Raw genomic sequence first — 20,828 nt, 5'->3', positions numbered from 1 at the left:
AGCAGGAAATTCACTTCACTTCTCTGCTTTGTTAAAGCCCCATCCTCCTTTTTCCTGGTTTACTCACTCATTTTAATGAAACACATATCGTATTCCAACAGATCCCCAATAAGAGAACTTCGGAGGTACATTTTAAAGATTTGGCATGTATTTTTATTCTAGTCTCACACTTGATTTATAGTTTATTTGGTTAGAGACTTCTAAATTGGAAACTGGATAAATTGTATTCCTTCAGAATTTTTAAGCATTGCTCCATTATCTTCTGGCTACCAGTGTCATTGTTAGGCTGATAATAATGGTAACCAGCATTTACTGAGGATTTGGTATGTAATACTCAATAGTAAGAGAGCGATAGTTTAAAGATTGAGAGTATATAGCCTTTTGATCTGGACTACCTGGGTTTGGTTCTTTTTTATACTTTCTGTTTTTCTCAGTTGAGATTTCCCATCTTTTCATTCATTACAAGTGTATTTTTCTTCACTTCACTGAGGTAAATATAAAATTATAATATCTACTTTAAAATTCTTGCCTGGTCATTTCAACATCTGGCTGTCTTGGAGTTGACATGTCTCACTTGCCTGAGTGTCTATGTCAAGTAATATTTGGACTGTACCCTGGACATTGTGATGTTATATTGCAGAGATTGGATTCTGTTAGATTGCTTTAAAGAGTGTTGATATTTTTCCTTTAGCAGGCAATCAACTTGGTTAGACACACCTGCAGTGGGCAGGGGCTCAGGTCTTGGATCAGTTCTTGGTCAGAAGCTGCTTTCAGTTTGCCCAATGCATGTGTGATTCAGGGTCAGGTAAAATTTTAAGCAAAGTTTAAACATGGAATTTGGGTTTTCCTTCTCTGGCTCTCCTCTTTCTGGGATTCCTCCTCAATTACTGTCAGCCTGGTTCTTCTTGCCAGAAACATGGTGGGCCTTCTGTTAGCTTCAGCTGCCTCCCCCTGACCTGCTGCTGCCACTGTTAGGTGACTGTAGCCATCCTCAGGGCAAATCAGGAAGAAAAACAATAGGGTGGGGGAGGGGAGGGACTGACTGCTCCAACTTTCAAATCCCCAGCTTTTTTTAGTTTGCTGAGCCCTCAGAAAGTTGTTTTAGTGTGTTTTGTCCAGGGTATATAGTTATTTGCAGGATTGGTTTGTTAGGCACTTAACTAGATGTGAAATTCTGACTGCCTGGGTTTGAAGCCCAGTTTTGTCATTTATTAGCTTTGTGCCTTGGGTAAATTGTTTAACTTCTCCATGTCATAGTTTCCCTATGTAGCAAATGATGGGATATTGAATTTGACATTAAGCTAAAATACAAAGAAATTAAGTGACCAAAAAAACCTGTTAGGGTAACCACTGTGCTTTACTGCCTCCCAATCTACTGTATTCCCAATCCATTGTTGTTTTTGTTTTGTTTCTCTTATTCTTGCTGTTTGAAAAATTCTTGATGAACCATGATGAACCATGATATGGATTTCTTTTTGCATTCATTGTGCTGGGCACTCAGCAGTTATCTTCAGTCTAGAATTGGATGTGCTTTACCTCCAAGAAACTTTATTATTTCTTTGATAACTTCTTCCCCTCCATTTTCTTTGTTTGCTCTTTTTATAACATCCAATAAGTGGAATTGGTCTTCCAATTTTTCAAAAATTTTTTGCCTATCTTTCATTTCTTCATCTTTCTTATTGTGCTTTCTAAGAGATTCCCTTACCTTTTATCTTCTAATCCCTCTGTTGAGTTTTTATTTCTGCAGCTCTATTTTAACTTTTAATCTCCATTTATAAAGAATACTTCCTTTTTATATTCTCTCCTGTTCTTGTTTCAGGGATATTTGTCCTTGCAGTGTTTTTATTTTGTATATATTTTATCTAAAGATATAACTTAAAGTTTACTTCTGCTCCCTACATTATTTCCTCCAATTTATTTTTGTTTATTTGTCTTATTTTTGTTTCATGTTTTACATAAAAGTCTCTTTCACGTAAGAGACTTTGCTCAAATGTCTGGTGTTCATATTTAAGTGTCAGGTGCTAAAAAAACTGTGTGTGCCACTGTGGGCTGGGATGCAGCCATTCATGGGGGAATTCTCATATATCAATATCTGTAGGGTTTTTCCCTTGGGCTTATCCATTTCCCTAGAGAAGAATCTTCCAGATTCCTGGTTGGGGTATGAAGTTAGCGGCCAGCTTTTTGAAATACTAATAGGGAAAGGGGTTGAGGGTGCTTGTGCTCGGATCTTAGACTCGCTTAATCCCCCTGCTCAGTACAGTGCCTCCACCTGCTCTCAGCTGTGCTGGAAATCCTGGAATTCAGTTCCTCTTCATTCAGCCCCTGAAACCTCCCATCTTCTGCTGGGTACCTGGAGGTATAACTGATTCTCTTATAAATTTACCACTAGTCAACTTGGTTCAAACTCATCCCACTTTAGGGGTACCTTGTGTCCCCCGGCTTGTCATCGGAACATATCACCTTGCTTTCTATTTCTTCTTCCCTCCCTTCCTCCCAGGGCTGGTGTAGGTTTGTCGGTTCTGTTAAGTCAGTTACGTCTTACCTCTCTCCTTTTCCAGCTTTCACAATTTTGTTATCTCCTGTCTGTACTTATATCCTCTCCTATTCTCTTTACCCTTGTGGGTTTATCCTTTTTTAAAATTCCTTTACTTTCATTTTACTGGACTCTTGTGTTCAATCAGTTATATTTAACTAGAAGATACTCCCAAAGAATTTTACTAAATTGCTCTCATGCATGTAAAAACAGGGATGGAAAGTGGAATATGTAAATAAATGTATATTGTGTGTGTGCATGCGTGTATGTGTGGAGAGAAAGAGGGACTGAGACATAGAAACTCAGCTGGTGAGAGGAACTAGGAGGCCAGGCTCAGCAGGAGTTGTAACTTTTTATTGTTTATTCTTTTATACTGTTTTTTTTTTTTTAACTAAAAAAACATTTTTAGAGGTAAGTTAAGAAAAAAAAAATTCAGAGGTCCTTTGCATGTTCTTCACTCATCAGACCTTTCAAACTTGAGCTGTTCCTGTGCGCCATGAAGCCAAATGCACTGGAAAGAAAACTTGGATTGTGTGTCTTTGGGTGGTGGTGGGGTTAGGGGATAGAGGATGCTGCAGAATCTGTTCAGGGGATGGTAGCCAGTTCTTGACTCTGCACTCTGCTGTGATCTCCCTGGGCCTTGGGCCTCTCTGAAAAGGGCCTCTGAGTTCCCAAGGCCTCTCCTTTAACGAGAGGTGCCTGGAAGACAGGAGGTGTTACCGGTTTCTTTCTCTTCTACCCGGAAGTTGGATTAAGTGCTCATCCACCTGTGCACCTGTCAGGATTTGTGAGGCAGACACACCTGTAGGGAGTGTGACTCTGTACATACCTGTAGATCATTGGAAGTAAAGTTCTATGTTATATGAAAATATACTGAAAAGAAAATCTCTTATTTCACAGATAAAACATGTTTATTATATAAACAAGCAAAAAGAAAATCTAACTGCTTGTAATCCACCACTAACCACTCATTTGCTGTATATGTTTCCAGAATTCCAGAAAAATCATGCAGTATATTATCATTTTATAACTTTTTCATGTAATGTATTTGGAACATTTTTAAGTATACTTCTGTAGCATTATTTTAAATGACTGTAGTATTCTGTTATACGGACATACCATAATTTATATAACGAGTCCCTTACTGTTGAGCTTCTGAGTTGTTTCTAATATATCACTGTTATAAATGGGAATATAGTAAACATTCTTACAATCTGATTTTTGAACACATTTCTTACTTACTTTATAAGATTAATTCCTAGAAATGACCCTATATTGCTGAGCCAAAGATTACTCATGTTTTTATGACTAGAAAATACGCTCTTAAGTATATAGTCTAATCCCAAATAACTATTATGATAATAAAGTAATTTGAAAATGTAGGAAATTGTAATTAAAAAAATAAGTTTACTTTGAGTGGTTATAAAGGTATGTATTTTCACTATAGAAACTTTTTGAAAATACAGAAGAATAAAGAGGAAAAATATCAGCAATAGACCTGTACTAAAAGATAACCAGAATTAGCAGTTATTTTTCAATTTTATTTTAACCTGACAGTTATCACACTATACATATGATTTTATAACTTCTTCCAAAAAGTAATGATTTGAGGTACTATGTTTGTTACATTAGTAGACTATGTCTGAGTTTCCTTTTTTTTTTTTTTTTTTTGAGGAAAAGGCATTTCTAAAAGTTAATTAGCATCTTTCCATTCATAGTTGCAATGTTGTTTGTTTTTTAAATAGAAGTATAGTTGATTTATAATGTTGTGTTAGTTTCTGGTGTACAACAAAGTGATTCAGTTTTATATATATATTCTTTTTCATATTCTTTTCCATTATAGTTTATTACAAGATATTGAATATAGTTACAGCTATTGAGTATAGTTACAGCTATTGAATATAGTTGCATTAAACTAAGCAAACTCATCCTTTGCCATCCAGGGTGGTCCTGCACTTGTGCTCATTGGTTGACACTCAGTCTGCTTTTCTCAATCTCATTCCAGGTGTCAGAACTGGGAAGGTGGAATTGGCGGGGTGCCAGGGATGGAAGCCCACGGTGGCTATACTTTCTGTGGCCTGGCTGCACTGGTCATCCTCAAGAAGGAACGCTTCTTGAACTTGAAGAGCTTATTAGTAAGTACTTGGTGATCCGTCTTCCTCTCAGGCCCCAGGCCCCTGAGATGTGACTGCTCAGGCATGCCGGCTTAAGGGACGGTTGGCTGTGGGAAGGGCTAACAGTTCCTGCCTGGAGCTGTGAACTAACAGTCCTGTAACGAAGCTTCAGATGCAGTTGTTGGAGTGCTCAGCACTGTACCAAGAAAGTGCAAGGGGTGAGCATCTGTGCTCGGTTTCAGTTCCCTTCTTCCTGCCTTTCCATCTTCCTGCTCTGAACTTTCTGTACAGTGTGTTAGGCCAATTCCAGAGGCTTCTAGAATCCCTCAGACATCTGGTATGGGCCACAGTACCTTCCTCCTACTTCAAAGAGAAGTATAGCTTCAGCCTCTTAAAATTAGAGGATATCATGTGTCTTAGAAAGATTCTCCTGGGAGAAGAAGTTATGAGAAGAGTTTTGAGGCATTTTGAAGCCGAGCTTTTATTACCTGCTGCACTATGTGAACGTTTAGTAACTACCTTTACATGAGCTAGGCACAGCCGGGTGATATGCACAGAGCAGGTGGCCCAGGCATTTATGTCTCAACTCCAAGCTCCTGCCCAATATTCAGAATGAACTCAGAGCACAGTCAGCTTCAGGGACTTGTTAGATTATAGCTAAATTATCATTGGAGGCCTAGTACATAAACACACACACACACACACACACACACACACACACACACACACAGCCACGAAGGAGCTATCTTTGGGGAAGCATTTATTCCCTCACCGTGACCTCAAAGCAAACCAGCTGCAACTGATATTCATCTCCTCTCCCCAAGTTCAGATGTCAGGTTCCCATCATAGGAACCATTGTGAGACCCATCTTGAGCTTCCAAGACAGTTTCTATTATACTCTATAAGATATGACCAGCAGCATTTTGTCCTCACCTTTAGGAAGCCTCCTATAGCATACTCTTCCTGAAGGTTCTTACAGCCTTGAAGGTTTATGCCAAAATGGCCAACTTTGTGCACAGACTTCGAGTTTATCAGACATTTTGAAAACTAATCACCAACAAGGCGTGAAACATAAAAGCTCCATTTCCCAGGCAGAAATAAGGAATAAGCAGATGCCTCAGTTACAATAACAGTGTTCTGGATTTGAACCCTGTCTGTGCCACTTCACAGCCATATGACCTTGGGAAAATGGTCTAATCTCTTTTAACTTCAATTTTTTTCCTCTGTAAGGTAGAAATAACAGTTCCTTGAAGGTCAAAGGAGAGAACAGGTGTAAACAGCCTGGTACATAGTAGGTGCGACCTTCTTATCCAAACTACTCCCCTCTGTTTGCTCTGGGAGAACTAGGACCCATATTTGAAGGATTTTATGAATTCATATAGGCAAGGGAAACAGAATAAATTCATGGACTTAGGCACTGGAAAAAAATAATTAGTCTAGGTTAGAAACACTTAATCTGTGGGGTAAGTAAAAGTGAAGAATGGACTCCCTACTGTAGTGCCTGTTTTCTTGAGTAATGCTTCTCCTGCTTTCATTAAATGGCATCAATCCTAAAGCGCTGGTTCATTTAAGACTGACTGGGGATATGTTAGTGCCTGCACCTGCAGTGCAGTTTTTCTGTGTCTTTTTAAGAATTTTGGATTGTGACTCTCTATGGGTGGGTGTTACTTTGAACAGGGATATAATCTAAAGTCTACAATTATTAATTAAAGGAGGGCTGGACTCCTTCTGAAGAGGGTCCTTAGTGACTCCTTTCAGGAACTCAGTCTAGTAAGAACGTAGGTACAGGGGAAATACCGTACTCTGTACCTTTCAGTTTGGTGAGGCTGCTCCGTGAGTCGCTGGCAGGTGACTGGAACTGCCTTGGGGGGCTGGGAGGGAAGTGGAGATATTATCTGCTCGGCCAGTTGGTTCTACTCATTCCTCGAGGCCAAACCCTTCACTATCTCCATATTCATAGTAGAGTGTGTTTAGAAAACTTGGAGATAAGTATGCATCATGTGTGACCACCGAGTGACACCAAGAGCCATCTTACAGGTTCAAAGTAAACTCTTTTCTTCTGTCAGCCAGCCAGTTTCTCCTGGGATAGCAGAGAGGCTAGACCACACAGAGCCATTCTCGTTCACCAGGGTTAATGGCTTCTGCCCCCAGTCCTGTGAGGGACAAGGGCCATGCTAAGAAATCTTGGATGAGTTTCCTCAGGTGCCAAGTAAAATTCAAGAGTAGTTTGAGATCATCTGATGACTTGTAGCACAAAATTCCATTTATCTGCTTTTAATAAACTTCCCCGAGCAGGGAAAGTGAATAGAAATGAGCCACTGGTGGTCTGGCCTTAAACTTCCTAGTTACACCTTATTTATTAAGAGATGCTTGGGCTTCCCTGGTGGCGCAGTGGTTGAGAGTCTGCCTGCCGATGCAGGGGACACGGGTTCGTGCCCCGGTCCGGGAAGATCCCACATGCCGCGGAGCAGCTGTGCCCGTGAGCCATGGCTGCTGAGCCTGCGCGTCCAGAGCCTGTGCTCCGCAACGGGAGAGGCCACAACAGTGAGAGGCCCGCGTACCACAAAAAAAAAAGAGAGATGCTTTCAGGCCAGTTTGGTGCACTTGTTCTCTCAGCACCAGAACCCACTTGGAACCCGGGAAAAGGTGGTTAGTTGTCTGTTAGGCCCTGAGCAGAGATTCATGCTGGTTGCCTCAAGAGGGTTAGACTAGATGTTGCACTGTAGTGTAGCCTGTGGCAGTGAGGGTGAGGAGGTCCGAGGCCAAAGCACCATAACTTGGGTGCCAGGAAGCCAAGAGACGGGACCCCTTCCTCCCAGATTGGCCTCTGGGGATCTGGGCTTGCTGGATTTCGTGTCTCTTTTAACCTACAGCTGCCTCTCCCTTCTCTGTCTCACGCTCAGCAATGGGTGACAAGCCGGCAGATGCGGTTTGAAGGTGGATTTCAGGGCCGCTGTAACAAGCTGGTGGACGGCTGCTACTCCTTCTGGCAGGCGGGGCTCCTGCCTCTGCTCCACCGTGCACTGCACGCCCAAGGTGAGCCCAGGGGCTGTACGCAGGGTTGGGTGACTCCCTTCAGCTGCTGACCGAGTCGGAGGCCAGGGCGCTCTGTTAGAGGGGTTGAAATAGGCTGTCTGTCCTGGATTTTGAGATGCCCAGTTTGGACCTTCCCGCCTCAGGCTAGGATTCTGTCCCATTGGTTTAGGGGCCACTGCTGCTTCACTCTGGCTGTGGCTAGGGGGAGGCAGGTGCCTGGCTCCACGGTGACCACCACCTCAACTCCATGTGAAGCCGCACTTTCCAGTGCAGAACTCTCTATGTGTCACGTCAGAACTGAAAACCCACACTATGCACGTGGTCACAGCAGTGACAGAAAGGCAGTTGCGCAAGCAGGCAGAGAACCAGAACCCCTGGAGCAAAGACCCACCATGCCTGGCTGGCTGCGTGGTTGCCGCCATTAGAAGTGTTGTATTTTAGATTCATTGAAGAATCCTGGATGCGGGTTTGTCCCCCGTGCCCTGCACCACTGGAGCGGAGAGACCTGGGTTCACCTCTATGGAGCCTCAGATGGGAATGCAGATCCAAGCAGTGAGATAGAGAGCAAACTTCTGGGAGCCTTCCCTTGTTACCTCTCGACATCTCAGGCCACTGGCTGCCTCCGGAATCATCTTTTTCATTTATTTTATGTGAGAACAGGATGTCTTGAGGAAACCAGTGGGAGAGGGGAGGTCTGGAGGCCCTGCTGGGCGCAGATCTGGTCTTGGAGTGAGATCCCTTGGCCCAGAGGGAAGCTTTTCTTTGGACTTAGTAATTGGATTATTCATTGCTCAAATGCAGAAGATGAGATTCTTTTCTACTGCCCCCATCCCCCGCCCTGCCCCACACACGTTTTCTTCTTGTTTGGCTGTTTTTTTCTGAGCCCCTTTCTTTCATTTCTTAATTTCATTTAAGTTGTGGCCACTTTGGGTACCGAATTGAAGTCAGCAGAGCCTCTGTCCTGTCTCCCCATCGCTCTATCCTCCCTGTCGCGGTCTGTCCAGGGAGTCCTTGGCCTGGAGCCCCCGGGCTTTCAGTTTCAGGGTGCTAAGGTATGTCTCAGCTGAGATACGTCCCCTGACTCTGGAACCTGCACGGTCTCTGGCTGAACACTTTAGTAGGGAAGTCAGAAGTCCCCCGAGAGTCCGGCGTTTCAAAACAGAAATAACTTGGGGTTTTAGTGATCTCTTTATTTGGAACTGGTGAGGTCAAGCCTCTGGGTCACACCGTCAGCCTTTCACAAACCTGTCCCTGGCAGGATTAAGATGCAGTCATTCTGCAGCTGCCAGGAAAATCTAGTGAGAGCGTAACAGGAGGGCTACCTGCCAAAGTCTTCAGGGCAGCCCTGGTTCACATTTTGTTTATCATAGTGCAAGTTCTGGAGGACTAGTCACATTCAAAGCTCTGCCTGTGGGAAAAGTTAGTTGCCTGTGAATCTTGGTGCTTCCAGCTTTTTTCACTGCCTGGAAGGAGGCCCATGTTAGGCCCAAAGCTCATGTCTCAGCAAACAGTGGACCTGGACTAGGCAGGGCTCCGGAAGACGGGAGTGTTTTGAGTGGTGAGCAAAATGCTGACGTTGAGAGTCAAAAGGAGATGCGACGTAGAACGATATTCACAATGTACTGTGATCAAAGTTAGGTTTCAAAGCAGTATGTACGTAATTCCATTTCCAGTGAAGAGTTGACTCCAAAAAATTAATGGAAGGTATCTGGGTTGTGAAATGACAGGTGATGTTTGTTTTCTTTCTTTTTTACTTCTATTTTCTAATTTTTCTACAATAATATATCTTTCTCACATAAAGGAAAACAACAAAAGTTATTTTACAAAAGAGAAATTCTATAAACAAAACTAGTAGCAAGGTGGGGAAAAAAATATTTGGATAAATGATGAAGAGCTTAATTTCATTTGAGAAAGTCATACCAGGCAGTAAGAAACATGAACGACCCCGCTGAAAAACAGGCAGAGGATTCTACTACAGCTGCTACGACTACTGAGACTTACCACGTGCTCACCGCAAGCCAGGGGCAGAACTGAGTATTACACATGTATTTTCTCATTTGATCCTCCAAACAGCCCTATGAAACAAATACTCTCCGGGAATTCCCTGGTGGCCTAGTAGTTAGGATTCCGGGGTTTCACTGCTGTGGCCCAGGTTCAATCCCTGGTCGGGGAACTGACATACCGCAAGCTGCATGGCCAAAAAAAAAGAAAAAGAAAAAGAAAAAGAAACAGGTTCTATCATTATTCCCATTTTACAGGTGAGGAAACAAAGTACAGCATGGGTAAGTGACTTGCTTTATAATACCTGATTGCCACCTATCATGGTATCAGAGCCCTGCCATCTGTAGGTGGCCATTAGTCAGACGAAAAGGGGATAGTTAAAGAAATGCAAATGAAAGCAGTGGGACCCTATTTGTTTTTACTATCAGATTAGCAGAGATTAGAAAATTTGATACCCTATGTTGGGGAAAGTGTGGGGAAACAGGCACTTTTCACTGTTAGAGGGGTGTAAATAGGTGCGTCATTTTTTGGAGGGTAGTTTGGAGACATCAGTTTAAATTATTTAAACCCAGTGAGGACACTGGCAGGAATTTACCTGCACAGACATTGCAAAGGATGTGTTGAAGTGGAGTTTTAATAGCAAACAACCCAACTGCCCATCAAAAGGCTAACAGTTAAATAAATTATGATCTCTTCATACAGTAGCTGCATTACAATGGGCTCACTTGGAAAGCTCTCTAGGACACAACGGAAAGTGTCAAAGGCCAGGCCAGGCCGAGAACAGTCTGTCTGTGTGCACACAGGCTGGCATCCACCCAGCTTTCCTGGAAGTATACACAACTCCCCTTTAACAATAGGTACCTTTGGGAGAGGGGTAGGAGATGGAGGGAGGGAAATGTACTTTTCCTATTGTACTGTAGGCTGCTTTTTTTTTTCTTTTTTCCTTTTTTTCTTTTTACCGTATGTTACTACTTTTATTTTAGTAAGTGAACAAATACATTTTTAAAAGGTGATGATGATGATCATACTGATAACTAAAAAGATGACATGGGACCGGCACACTGTAGCACATGAACCCAGGCCAAATCCTTATCTCTTCCGTAGTCCATGCGGTGGCTGCCTTACGTATAGAAGACAGTATTTGAGTACAAGAGCAAATTGCTATTAATATCTTTAAAATATCAAATGCTGACTAAATTAGTGAGTCAGTTTGTTTTTGTGGAGCAGTAGGATAGCAGCAGGCCTGTGAGTTTCTGTTTGGATTGATAGTTACTAGTTGCTGCCATGTTCTTTGGGATGTACCCCAGGCTTTATTTGTCCACCCGTGAAATTGAGCTACATGTGGCTGTACCTGTCAGTTACTGTTTGAAAAACTTTTGATTTCTCAGATAAAAGGAACCTTTGAAATGCAAAATGACATTATAATGAGGATCTGTATTTTAAGGGAGAGATGTAAAGGATTTAAAAGGCCGACTCCAGTGCACAGTTATCAGCCTGTAATCATATCTCCCTTCATCTCACCGTAATTATGTGTGTTGATGTGCAAATTCAAGATCTCAGGAAGTTCCTTGTTGAGTTTATGAACTTTGAGCCTTTAGACTTCAATAACATAGGGGGTAACTGAAACACTCTGTAATCTTTTTAATAATAAACATAGCATTTTCTTTTCTGATTCCAATTCTAGCGATAGGTTATCATTTACCTTAAGGTAACAGTCTTTTATTTCTTATAGGATATGAAGTAAAGGTATATTTTGTACGGATGTTTAATGCAGTTACCCTAAAGTTTAGTAAATATGCTTTTAAAAATAACAGCTTTGTTGAGATGTAATTCACATACTGAACAATTTACCCATTTAAAGTGTACAGTTCAGTAGTTTTTAGTGTATTCAGAGTTGTGCAACTATCACTATAATCAATTTTAGAGTTTTCATCACCGCCCGCCCAAATCCCTGTACCCACTAAATGTGCTTCTTAAAAGAAGAAATCACAAAGGAAAAAATCAACACTGTGATTACAGCATATGTGCCAACTATATTTATGCAATTAAAACAAAACCCATATAACCAAAAAAGTCGAGCCAAAAGGGAGAAATAGGTATACCATATGATACAGATAAAGAGTAAATATAGTAAAAAGCTAGATTAATAAAACTGACTCTTGGATCTCAGAAGACAAAAGGACAGACACTCTCAAAAGGAAATAGAACTAGTAAGCAAAAGTTACGGGAACAGTTCACCCTAATTAGTAACTAAAGGCATGCACATCAAAACAAATGATCAGGTACTGTTTCTTTTTAACATTTTAATTGCTGAGAACTTTTTTTTCAAAGTAACCAGTGCTAGACGTAGTACAGGAAAATCTTAAATTTTGCTGGCAGCTATGTAAAGTCTTAAAGCAGTTTATCAGTATCTACTAAAAGCCTTAAAAATGTTTATTCCCTTTAACTGAATCATTCCACTCCTGTGAACCTACTTGAAGAAAATAATCCTAGACATAGAGAAGATTCACAAAGATGTTCATTGCGGCATTTTTTATGATTGCAAGGAACTGGAAACAACCTTGGAAACAAGATAGAGTGAAGTCCCATCATATATGTGTGTATCTCCTACAGAGTCCACTGTGCTCACAGGTGGAGAAAGAACAAAGAGGAAAGTAATTAAAATAGTGTGAGCACTTCCTTCAGTAAGCCTGTATGCCAGGCTGAGCATGAGAAGGGGGACCTGAAAGTGCTCCTCCTTCCTTGGGCTCAGTTCCCATGTGCCTCTTCTAGTGTGAGCATCTCAGGGGCAGGGCGGGACTTGGGTGTTGAAGATGAGTGGTTTTTGCATGTGGCCCCCAAACATCAGCTGACCGTGCACCTCATCCAGTGCTCAACCCAGGAGACGGCGATCACTTTCCAACTGCACCCATCTCTCCTCCCATCTCTCATTTAAGAAATTAAAAATGATTATTTTCTACAGTATTCTATGTATATAAATATTCCAAAATTAACCATTTTGCCTACATATTCTCTTTATATACCACATTTACTATAAACTTTGATGAATTTTTACCACAGAAGATTCTCTGCTCATATATATGAGAGTTTGGATCCAGAGCCTATATTGATGCCATTACCTTATGTGTCCACTTAATGAAATGCTGTATGGCTCTTTAGAATGATGGTTATGAAGATTACGTAGCAGAACAGAAAAATGTATGCCTGTACAGTTAAATGAAAAACGTAAGATACAAAATTATCATACCTGTATAGAAAAATGCATAGAAACACAAAAAGACTGGAAGAAAAATTCGCTTTCGGTTGTCATTTACAGATTGTTTGCTACCTTTGTAGCCCAGGTATCAAAGTATAAAATTAACCAGAGACTTAATGCACATTCTATGTGTGTATTCCCACATAAATGTTTCCATGCACATCTATCGATTATTTGTCCCTCCTCCACCCTTGATAACTGAGTGGTCCACAGGAGTCTCTGACTGCTGATTAAAGTACTACTGATTGGCAGTACTTTAATATTATCACCAGAATTGTCCATTTCTGCTTGGGCTATCATATTATATGATGCAGGAGGGTGGTTATTAGAATGCTTCTTAGGGAAATTTTTTGAGCCAAAAAGCTAGTTGGAGAAGTCCCTTTAGAGATAGACTAAATCCAGGCTAAGACAAGTATCAATAGAAGAAACAGACATTATCACCCCATTAGAGTTCTCTTGGCTAATTAGAGTCTGGTTAACAAGTTTCAGAGATGCACTGGAGGAAATGTCTTAAGAAGCCCAGGGAAAGGAATTGTGAACCGAGTCAGGAGCAGTAGCAGAGGTCAGTCTGCTAAACAGTTTGTCCATGGCCTGCAAGGGACGTGGTTTAGGGTGGTCATCCAGGGGAAGGGGACACTTCAAGTAAAGCCAAGTGCCGCTCTGACTCTGCTGCTCTTTGACTCTTCAAGGTTCAGGAGAAAGGACGTGTCTCGGGACTTGGGTGAAGAAATCGAGTGTCCCAAGAATGTAGTTTTCAAGATTAGTCCAAGGAGCCTAGAGGGAAACCCTGACAGTTCCTAATGGATCCTAAAATACAAAGAAGTCATTGATCCTTTGCTGGACTTCTCATAGGCTCCAGCCCACACTTATCCTTTGTCTTCTCTAGGTGACCCTGCCCTCAGCATGAGCCGCTGGATGTTTCATCAGCAGGCCCTGCAGGAGTACATTCTTATGTGCTGCCAGTGCCCCACCGGGGGGCTTCTGGATAAACCTGGCAAGTGAGTGCCTTGCCTCTGGGGAGGGAGGGACGGGGCGGGGAGAGAGGGGTGAGTACCTCAGGCCTACTCAGAGCCAGACGGGGAGGGCCTTTCCTTGTTGCTGCTTAGTGCACGTGTGGTATGGGAGGAAGCAGCCCAGCTGGGAGCACCCCCATCCAGTGCCATCCATCCATCCTGGCCCCTCCAGTGCTCTCCTTTTTACCCAGCTTACTTGCACCCCCTCTCCAGTTAGGTGAACAGATTGCTGTGTTGGTAGCTTTTCTTTCCTCTTTCATATTTTTATTTATTTTTTTATAAATTTATTTATTTTATTTATTTATCTTTGGCTGCGTTGGGTCTTCGTTGCTGCGCGCAGGCTTTCTCTAGTTGTGGAGAGGGGGCTACCCTTCATTGTGGTGTGGTGGCTTCTCTTGTTGCAGAGCACGGGCTCTAGGTGCGTGGGCTTCAGTAGTTGTGGCTCACGGGCTCTAGAGTACAGGCTCAGTAGTTGTGGCTCATGGGCTCAGTAGCTGTGGCTCAGGGGCTCTAGAGCACAGGCTCAGTGGTTGTGGCACACACGCTCAGTAGTTGTGGCTCATGGGCTCTAGAGCATAGGCTCAGTACTTGTGGCATGCAGGCTCAGTAGTTGTGGCTCACAGGCTCTAGAGCACAGGCTCAGTAGTTGTGGCTCGCGGGCTCTAGAGCACAGGCTCAGTAGTTGTGGCTCACAGGCTCTAGAGCACAGGCTCAGTAGATGTGGCGCACAGGCTTAGTTGCTCCGCAGCATATAGGATCTTCCTGGACCAGGGCTCAAACCCATGTCCCCTGCATTGGCAGGCAGATTCTTAACCACTGCGCCACCAGGGAAGCCCCTCCTCTTATTTAACCAAACTGATTTAAATAGAAGAGGATACAGGATTTTAAAACTCCTGAGTGTCACAAACAGAGATTATAATCAAGGCAACTATTACCGAGTAGATTCAATACCTCTAGGTGCCAAAAGGGAAACCCAGTCAAGTCCTGTTGCCTTTGCTGCTCACTCCCCACCCCCCCAGCACACACACACCCTGCTACCTCTGCATCCTGGTCCAGCTGAAGGCCAGTCCCCAGCAATTTATCAGGAAGAATTTGGCCCATTCCTAGAAATTTTGATGTGGGATTTTTTTTTTTTAAACTATATTAATTTAGCCAGCACTACCCTGGAGAGCCCTTTCCGGAAGACAGCTGACAGGACTGACTGTAAGGTTACAGTTCCTGCTGTCAAGCAAGGTGGAAGGATAGGGCTCTGAAAAATGCTGCTGGGGGAAGCCAGGCTTCGAGGTTCGTGGAGGGTGGGATGGGATGCGTAAGTGCTCCCCGGGCCTCTTCGTCTGTGCGGTGGCCTTGTCAGAGGCTGTGCTGGGGCCGGTGGGGAGCAGAGGACATCTGCTGAGAGTCACCCCGTCCTTCCAGGTCCCGGGACTTCTACCACACCTGCTACTGCCTGAGCGGCCTATCCATAGCCCAGCACTTCGGCAGTGGAGCCATGTTGCACGATGTGGTCCTGGGTGTGCCTGAAAACGCCCTGGTAAGGTGGGATGGGGGGCTTACCACTGCTTCTCCCCGGGGTCCCCAGGATGGGGTTGGCAGGAGAGCAGAGCACCCGCTCTTGGCCTGCAGAACTGGCTGCATGAGGACATGGACAGGCTGGTGAACTCACCGTCCCCACCCTCTATCTGCAGCTCATTCTCCGTTCATGAGCATCTGGCTGGCAAACTCGAGGTTCCAGGCGAGGGTCCAACCTGTGACAGAGGGTTTGTGCCTTTGTCCCACAGCCTAGGACACAGACCACTTGTCATTAGTTCCCATCTCCCAGGAAGCTGGTTCAGAGGTAGCGAGTTTCTGCATCTGTAGCCAGCAGCCCTCCCCATGTGGCTGACTGTCTTCTGGAGCTCTCAGCTTGCAGCCATCCCTCCGGAGAAGTCCTCTCAGACCACCTTCTGTAAATGAGATGACCCAAAACACTCTGCCAGAGCCTGGTTTGTGCCCTTCATAGCACCAGCACGATTTGTCATGCGTGTGTTTAACTGGGTTTTATCTGCTTCCCTCAAAAACTGTCAGCCCCGTGCGAGTGAGCTGTTCACCACTGCATCCAGCCCCAGGCCAGCCTGGCCGCAGGGGATGCTTGTGAGCGTAGTCACGATCCTGAGACTCAACTCCCGCTGAGATTGTCTGCGGCTGTTGGATGATGGGGCCTGTGCAGATTGTCATGAAATATTCCAAGAGAAGAAACACAAATGGCCAGTAGGTGGATGAAAAGATGCTCAGCCTCACTAGTAATTGAGAAAATCCAAGTAACAACCCTTCAGCTGTTTCAAGTAGTTGCCTCCTATGCAACCCTCTTCCATTCTTTTCCCTCCCTCCTTCCTCAGCGTAACCCCATCCTAAATTTGACATTTATCATGCCTGCAAATGTTTTTGTGCTATTACTACATAGGTATGTATCCACGAACTATATAGAGAGCTGTTTTGTATGTTTTCAAATTTTTTTTTTTTTTTTTTTTTTTTGGTTTTAAGTTGAGGAAATTTCCTTCTAATTTTGCAAACAAATATGCTATTTTTTTTTTTTTTTGGCAGTACGCGGGCCTCTCACTGTTGTGGCCTCTCCCGTTGCAGAGCACAGGCTCCGGACGCGCAGGCTCAGCGGCCATGGCTCACGGGCCCAGCCGCTCCACGGCATGTGGGATCTTCCCGGACCGGGGCACGAACCCGTGTCCCCTGCATCGGCAGGCAGACTCTCAACCACTGCGCCACCAGGGAAGCCCTCAAATGTTTTATAACAGTATCTACCCCACCATTTATTCTGTATCACTTTCTCACCGACCATTACCCTTTTGAGGCTTAGTCATCTTCATATGTGTTGCTCTAGTTTATTCATCTTAACTGCTGTACGGTATTTCCTTGTCTAAGTGTCATCTTCACTCCTGCACGGCATCCCCTTGTCTAAGTGTCGTCTTCACTCCTGTACGGCATCCCCTTGTCTAAGTGTCATCTTCACTCCTATACGGCATCCCCTTGTCTAAGTGTCATCTTCACTCCTGTACGGTATCCCCTTGTCTAAGTCTAAGTGTTATCTTCACTCCTGTACGGTATTCCCTTGCCTAAGTGTACCCCAGTTTAATTTTCTAGTCTCCTGTTGGTTAACACTGAGATGGTTTCAGATTGTGCTATTACACAAGGTGTTGCAGTGAACATTCTCGAGTTACAGTTTCTGAGAGAGATACACCTTCATCCTCACCAGATGGCCCTGAACCTTGCCCCTATGGGTTATTTAACGCTCACGTGGCACCAAGATGAGTTGCTCCATAGTCAGACTTTTCCTTTCTGCCAACTTGACAGATGTGAAATGGTGTCTCAGTTTTGTTCTGCATTTCCCTGATTACTGGTGAGGCTGAGCATCTTTTCAAACGTTTGTTGGCCATTTGTGTTATGTCTTCTGTGAATTGCCAGCCAGCTCCTGTCCTTTGCTCATTTTCATATTGATTTGTAATTTTGTTTGCTCTTTTCTTATGTAGTAGGAGTTCTTTGTGTGTTCTTGATACTAATCCTTTGTCAATGGTGTGTGTGTGGTGAATCTCTTCCAGTTTGTGATTTGTCTTTTCACTTTGTTTTTAGTGTTTTTGTTGAATAGAAGATTTTAATTCTAAAGTGAATAATTTTATTTGCCTTTTCGGTTTTTGAGGGTTTTTTTTGGGGGGGGGGGGGTTACTTAAATCTTTTCCTACCCTTAAGAAATCTTTTCCTACCCTGAGGTCATAAATATATTTTCTTCTAAAAAATTTAAAGTTTTGCTTATCCCATGTAATTTTTTAATTCTCTTGGAATTGATTTCCGTCTATAGTGAAGGTGGGATATAATTTTCTTTTTCCCATTTTGGTTAACCAATTGACCAGCACCATTTCTTGAAGTTTACAACCTTTCCTATTGATGTGTATCACATGTGTCACATACTCAAGTTTATGTATATGAGGTGACTGTTTCTGGACACACTGTTCCATTGGTCTGTTATCTTTGCTGTCTTAAGCAAATCTTAAATGCAGACAAGCAAGTCTCACCTGCCCACCTCATTCTTTTTCTTCAAAACTGCTTTGGATATTCTTTGCCTTCTGCATTTTAGGATTTCCTGTGCATTTTAGGATCAGCTTATCAAGTAACACACATAAAAAAACTAGTAGAATTTTTATTAGAATTACATTGAATGTAAGATTAATGGGAGGGAACTGACTTTAACATTCAGGTTTCCCATTTATAAACACAATTCTTCAGATTTTTTACATTTCTTTTAATGGTCTTTTATCATTTTCTCCATAAAGGACTAGCACATCTTCTGTTAGACTTACGTCTAAGAAATTTATAGTTTTTGTGTCTATTGTGACTGGAATATTTTTTTCCATTTTATTTTGTAATTGGTTGTTACTAATGTATAGAAATGCTATTGATAATTATAGTTTAATTTTGCACCCAGCAGCCTTGCTGAATTCTTTTTTTTTTTTGGCTGCTCCGCATAGCTTGCGGGATCTTAGTTCCCTGACCAGGGATTGAACCCGGCCCCCTGCAGTGGAAGTGTGGAGTCCTAACCACTGGACCGCCAGGGAATTCCCTCTGAATTCTCTTGATAGTTGTAAAAGTTTGTCTATAGAATCTCTTGGATTTCTTATTTAGAACGTAATGTCATCTTCAAGTAAGGAGTTTTGCTTTTTCCTTCCTGATTCTTAAGAGTTTTCTTTCTTTTCTTTTTCTTTTTTTTTTTTTCTTTTTTTTTTTTTTGTGGTACGCGGGCCTCTCACTGTTGTGGCCTCTCCTGTTGTGGAGCACAGGCTCTGGACACGCAGGCTCAGCGGCCATGGCTCGTGGGCCCAGCTGCTCCGCGGCATGTGGGATCTTCCTGGACCAGGGCACGAACCCGTGTCCCCTGCATCGGCAGGCGGACTCTCAACCACTGTGCCACCAGGGAAGCCCTAGTGTTAAATTTTATTGAATGCTTTTTCCTCATCTGGCTTTTCTCCTTTAATCTGATGTTGTGTTTTGTTAATACATATTCTGATGTGACCTTGACGTTACGGGATAAGCCCTGCTTGGTGATAATAGTGTGTGGGGGGTGTATGTGCTGTTCTAATACGTGCTGGATTCACTCTGCTGGTATTTTTAGCTCGTATTTTTATTTAGGATTTTTTGCATGTGTGTTCATGAGAAAGACTGATCTAAAATTTTGTTTTATTGTATTCTTTTCCAGTTTGTGTTTCAGGATAATATAACCTCATAAAATTAGACAGGTGTCTTCCTACTCTACTTTTTCTTTGGAAAAGTTTGTATAAGTTAGAGATTATCTTGTAAGCTAACACTTGCTTGAGAAACCATGTAGGCCTGGTATTTTTGGGGGGGAATGGTGGTAGCAGAAAAAACAATTGTTATTGATTTAACTTATTCATATAGGTTTTAAAGAATTTCCTCTTGAGCAATTTTGAAAATTCGTATTGTTCTATAAAACTATTCAGTTTACCTGAATTTTTATATGTTTTCGCATGAAGTTGCTCATAGTATTTTCTTAAAATTTTTTAAATCTCTTGCAATTATGTCCCCTTCTTCATTGTCCCAGGGTGGAAGAGTCCTGAATACTGGCCTAGGATTGTGCCCTGTCTGAGACCAAAGTTTATTTTGGGTTTCTGTGGTGCAGTGGGATAATATAAAATAATTTATGTATGGCTTGACACCTTTACTTAAGTGTAACAGGGTTGTGGTCCATTTTCTTGATTATAAATATAGATGCATGTTCATCGTTTTAATAATTGGAATATATATAAAAGTATAAATAAGAAAATTTAAAACAGTCATGTCACGGTTCCTATTTTGGCATATGTCCATTTTTTGCCTATTTATATAAATCACATCTATCAACACTTTAAAAAGTAAGTTTGGGATAATATCACGCATACTGTTTTCCTCACCTTGATATAAGTATATGCCAATATCGTAAAATATTTGAAAGCATGCTTTTTAATGGCTGTATAATGTTCCTTTGTGTCCCACATACTGTAACATGTTTTTACCAATACCCTGTTGTTGAACATTAGGGCCTTGTGAGATCCTAGTGCATCTCTGATGATTCCTTATGTTACATTTTTACAAGTGCATTTAATGGGCAGAGGCTGTGCACATTTCCAAGGACCACTGGGGTGATTAATTGGCATCTGTTCTTCTCTTTGCAGCAGCCCACTCACCCTGTGTACAATATTGGACCAGATAAGGTGATCCAGGCCACCATGCACTTTCTGCAGAAGCCAGTTCCAGGCTTCGAGGAGCATGAGGATGAGGCAACAGCAGAGCCTGCCACCGACTAGAGGACATGGTGTCACGCAGCTCTGTGTTCACCCACCTCCCCAGTCAGACCAAGGTTTATACATTTCGATACATACTGCATTCTGTGCTGCATAAGCCTTGGCTGCTGTGAAGCTTGGTCCTCTGTCCTTTCTTGTTAAACAAAACAAAACTGATGGCTCTGTGTTTAGAGAACACAGTCGTGCGGTTTTAAAAAAATTCTTTCCACTCCTGTCCAACTGAAAATCTTCAGCCACGTGGCATCTGAACCCGCTCTGGCCTGGCCAGGGTTGGTTGGGGAACAGTGCAGCTCTCCAGTGCGACCGTCGCATCGAAGTGAATGATGTTTATGAGTGTTACGGCATCTGGAGTTGCTGCTGCGATTCCTCCTTGTGCCACCGTTAAGTCACCAGGAAGGTGGCCTCCGTGGGTGGAAATAAGTCTGCTCCATGCCTAGGCAGGGGCTTTGGGTCCCACCAAAATGAATTCTCCAGGAAACAAACATGGTGGCACTTCACTCAGAGGTGCCCGAGGCGCTCACCTCCCAGCCTGGTTAC

At 42.9% G+C, this 20,828-nt stretch overlaps 1 protein-coding gene across 1 annotated transcript in view; it reads left to right on the top strand.

Moving 5' to 3' along the window:
- The window catches only part of FNTB (farnesyltransferase, CAAX box, subunit beta), an 86,574-nt gene extending 66,042 nt beyond the window's left edge, over window positions 1-20,532 (top strand). The window contains exons 8-12 of the mRNA XM_007449027.1: window positions 4,539-4,668; window positions 7,551-7,683; window positions 13,827-13,938; window positions 15,370-15,484; window positions 20,163-20,532. Coding sequence (XP_007449089.1) covers window positions 4,539-4,668; window positions 7,551-7,683; window positions 13,827-13,938; window positions 15,370-15,484; window positions 20,163-20,294 — 622 coding nt within the window. The 3' untranslated portion in view covers window positions 20,295-20,532. The remainder of the gene's footprint in view (window positions 1-4,538; window positions 4,669-7,550; window positions 7,684-13,826; window positions 13,939-15,369; window positions 15,485-20,162) is intronic.
- The last annotated feature ends 296 nt before the right edge of the window (window positions 20,533-20,828 follow it).

The sequence above is a fragment of the Lipotes vexillifer genome, unplaced genomic scaffold (assembly GCF_000442215.2).
Source record: "Lipotes vexillifer unplaced genomic scaffold, Lipotes_vexillifer_v1.1 scaffold629, whole genome shotgun sequence".
Lineage (NCBI taxonomy): Eukaryota > Metazoa > Chordata > Mammalia > Artiodactyla > Lipotidae > Lipotes > Lipotes vexillifer.
Note: the sequence above shows the minus strand (reverse complement) of the source record. Positions and strands in the feature narration are given on the sequence as shown.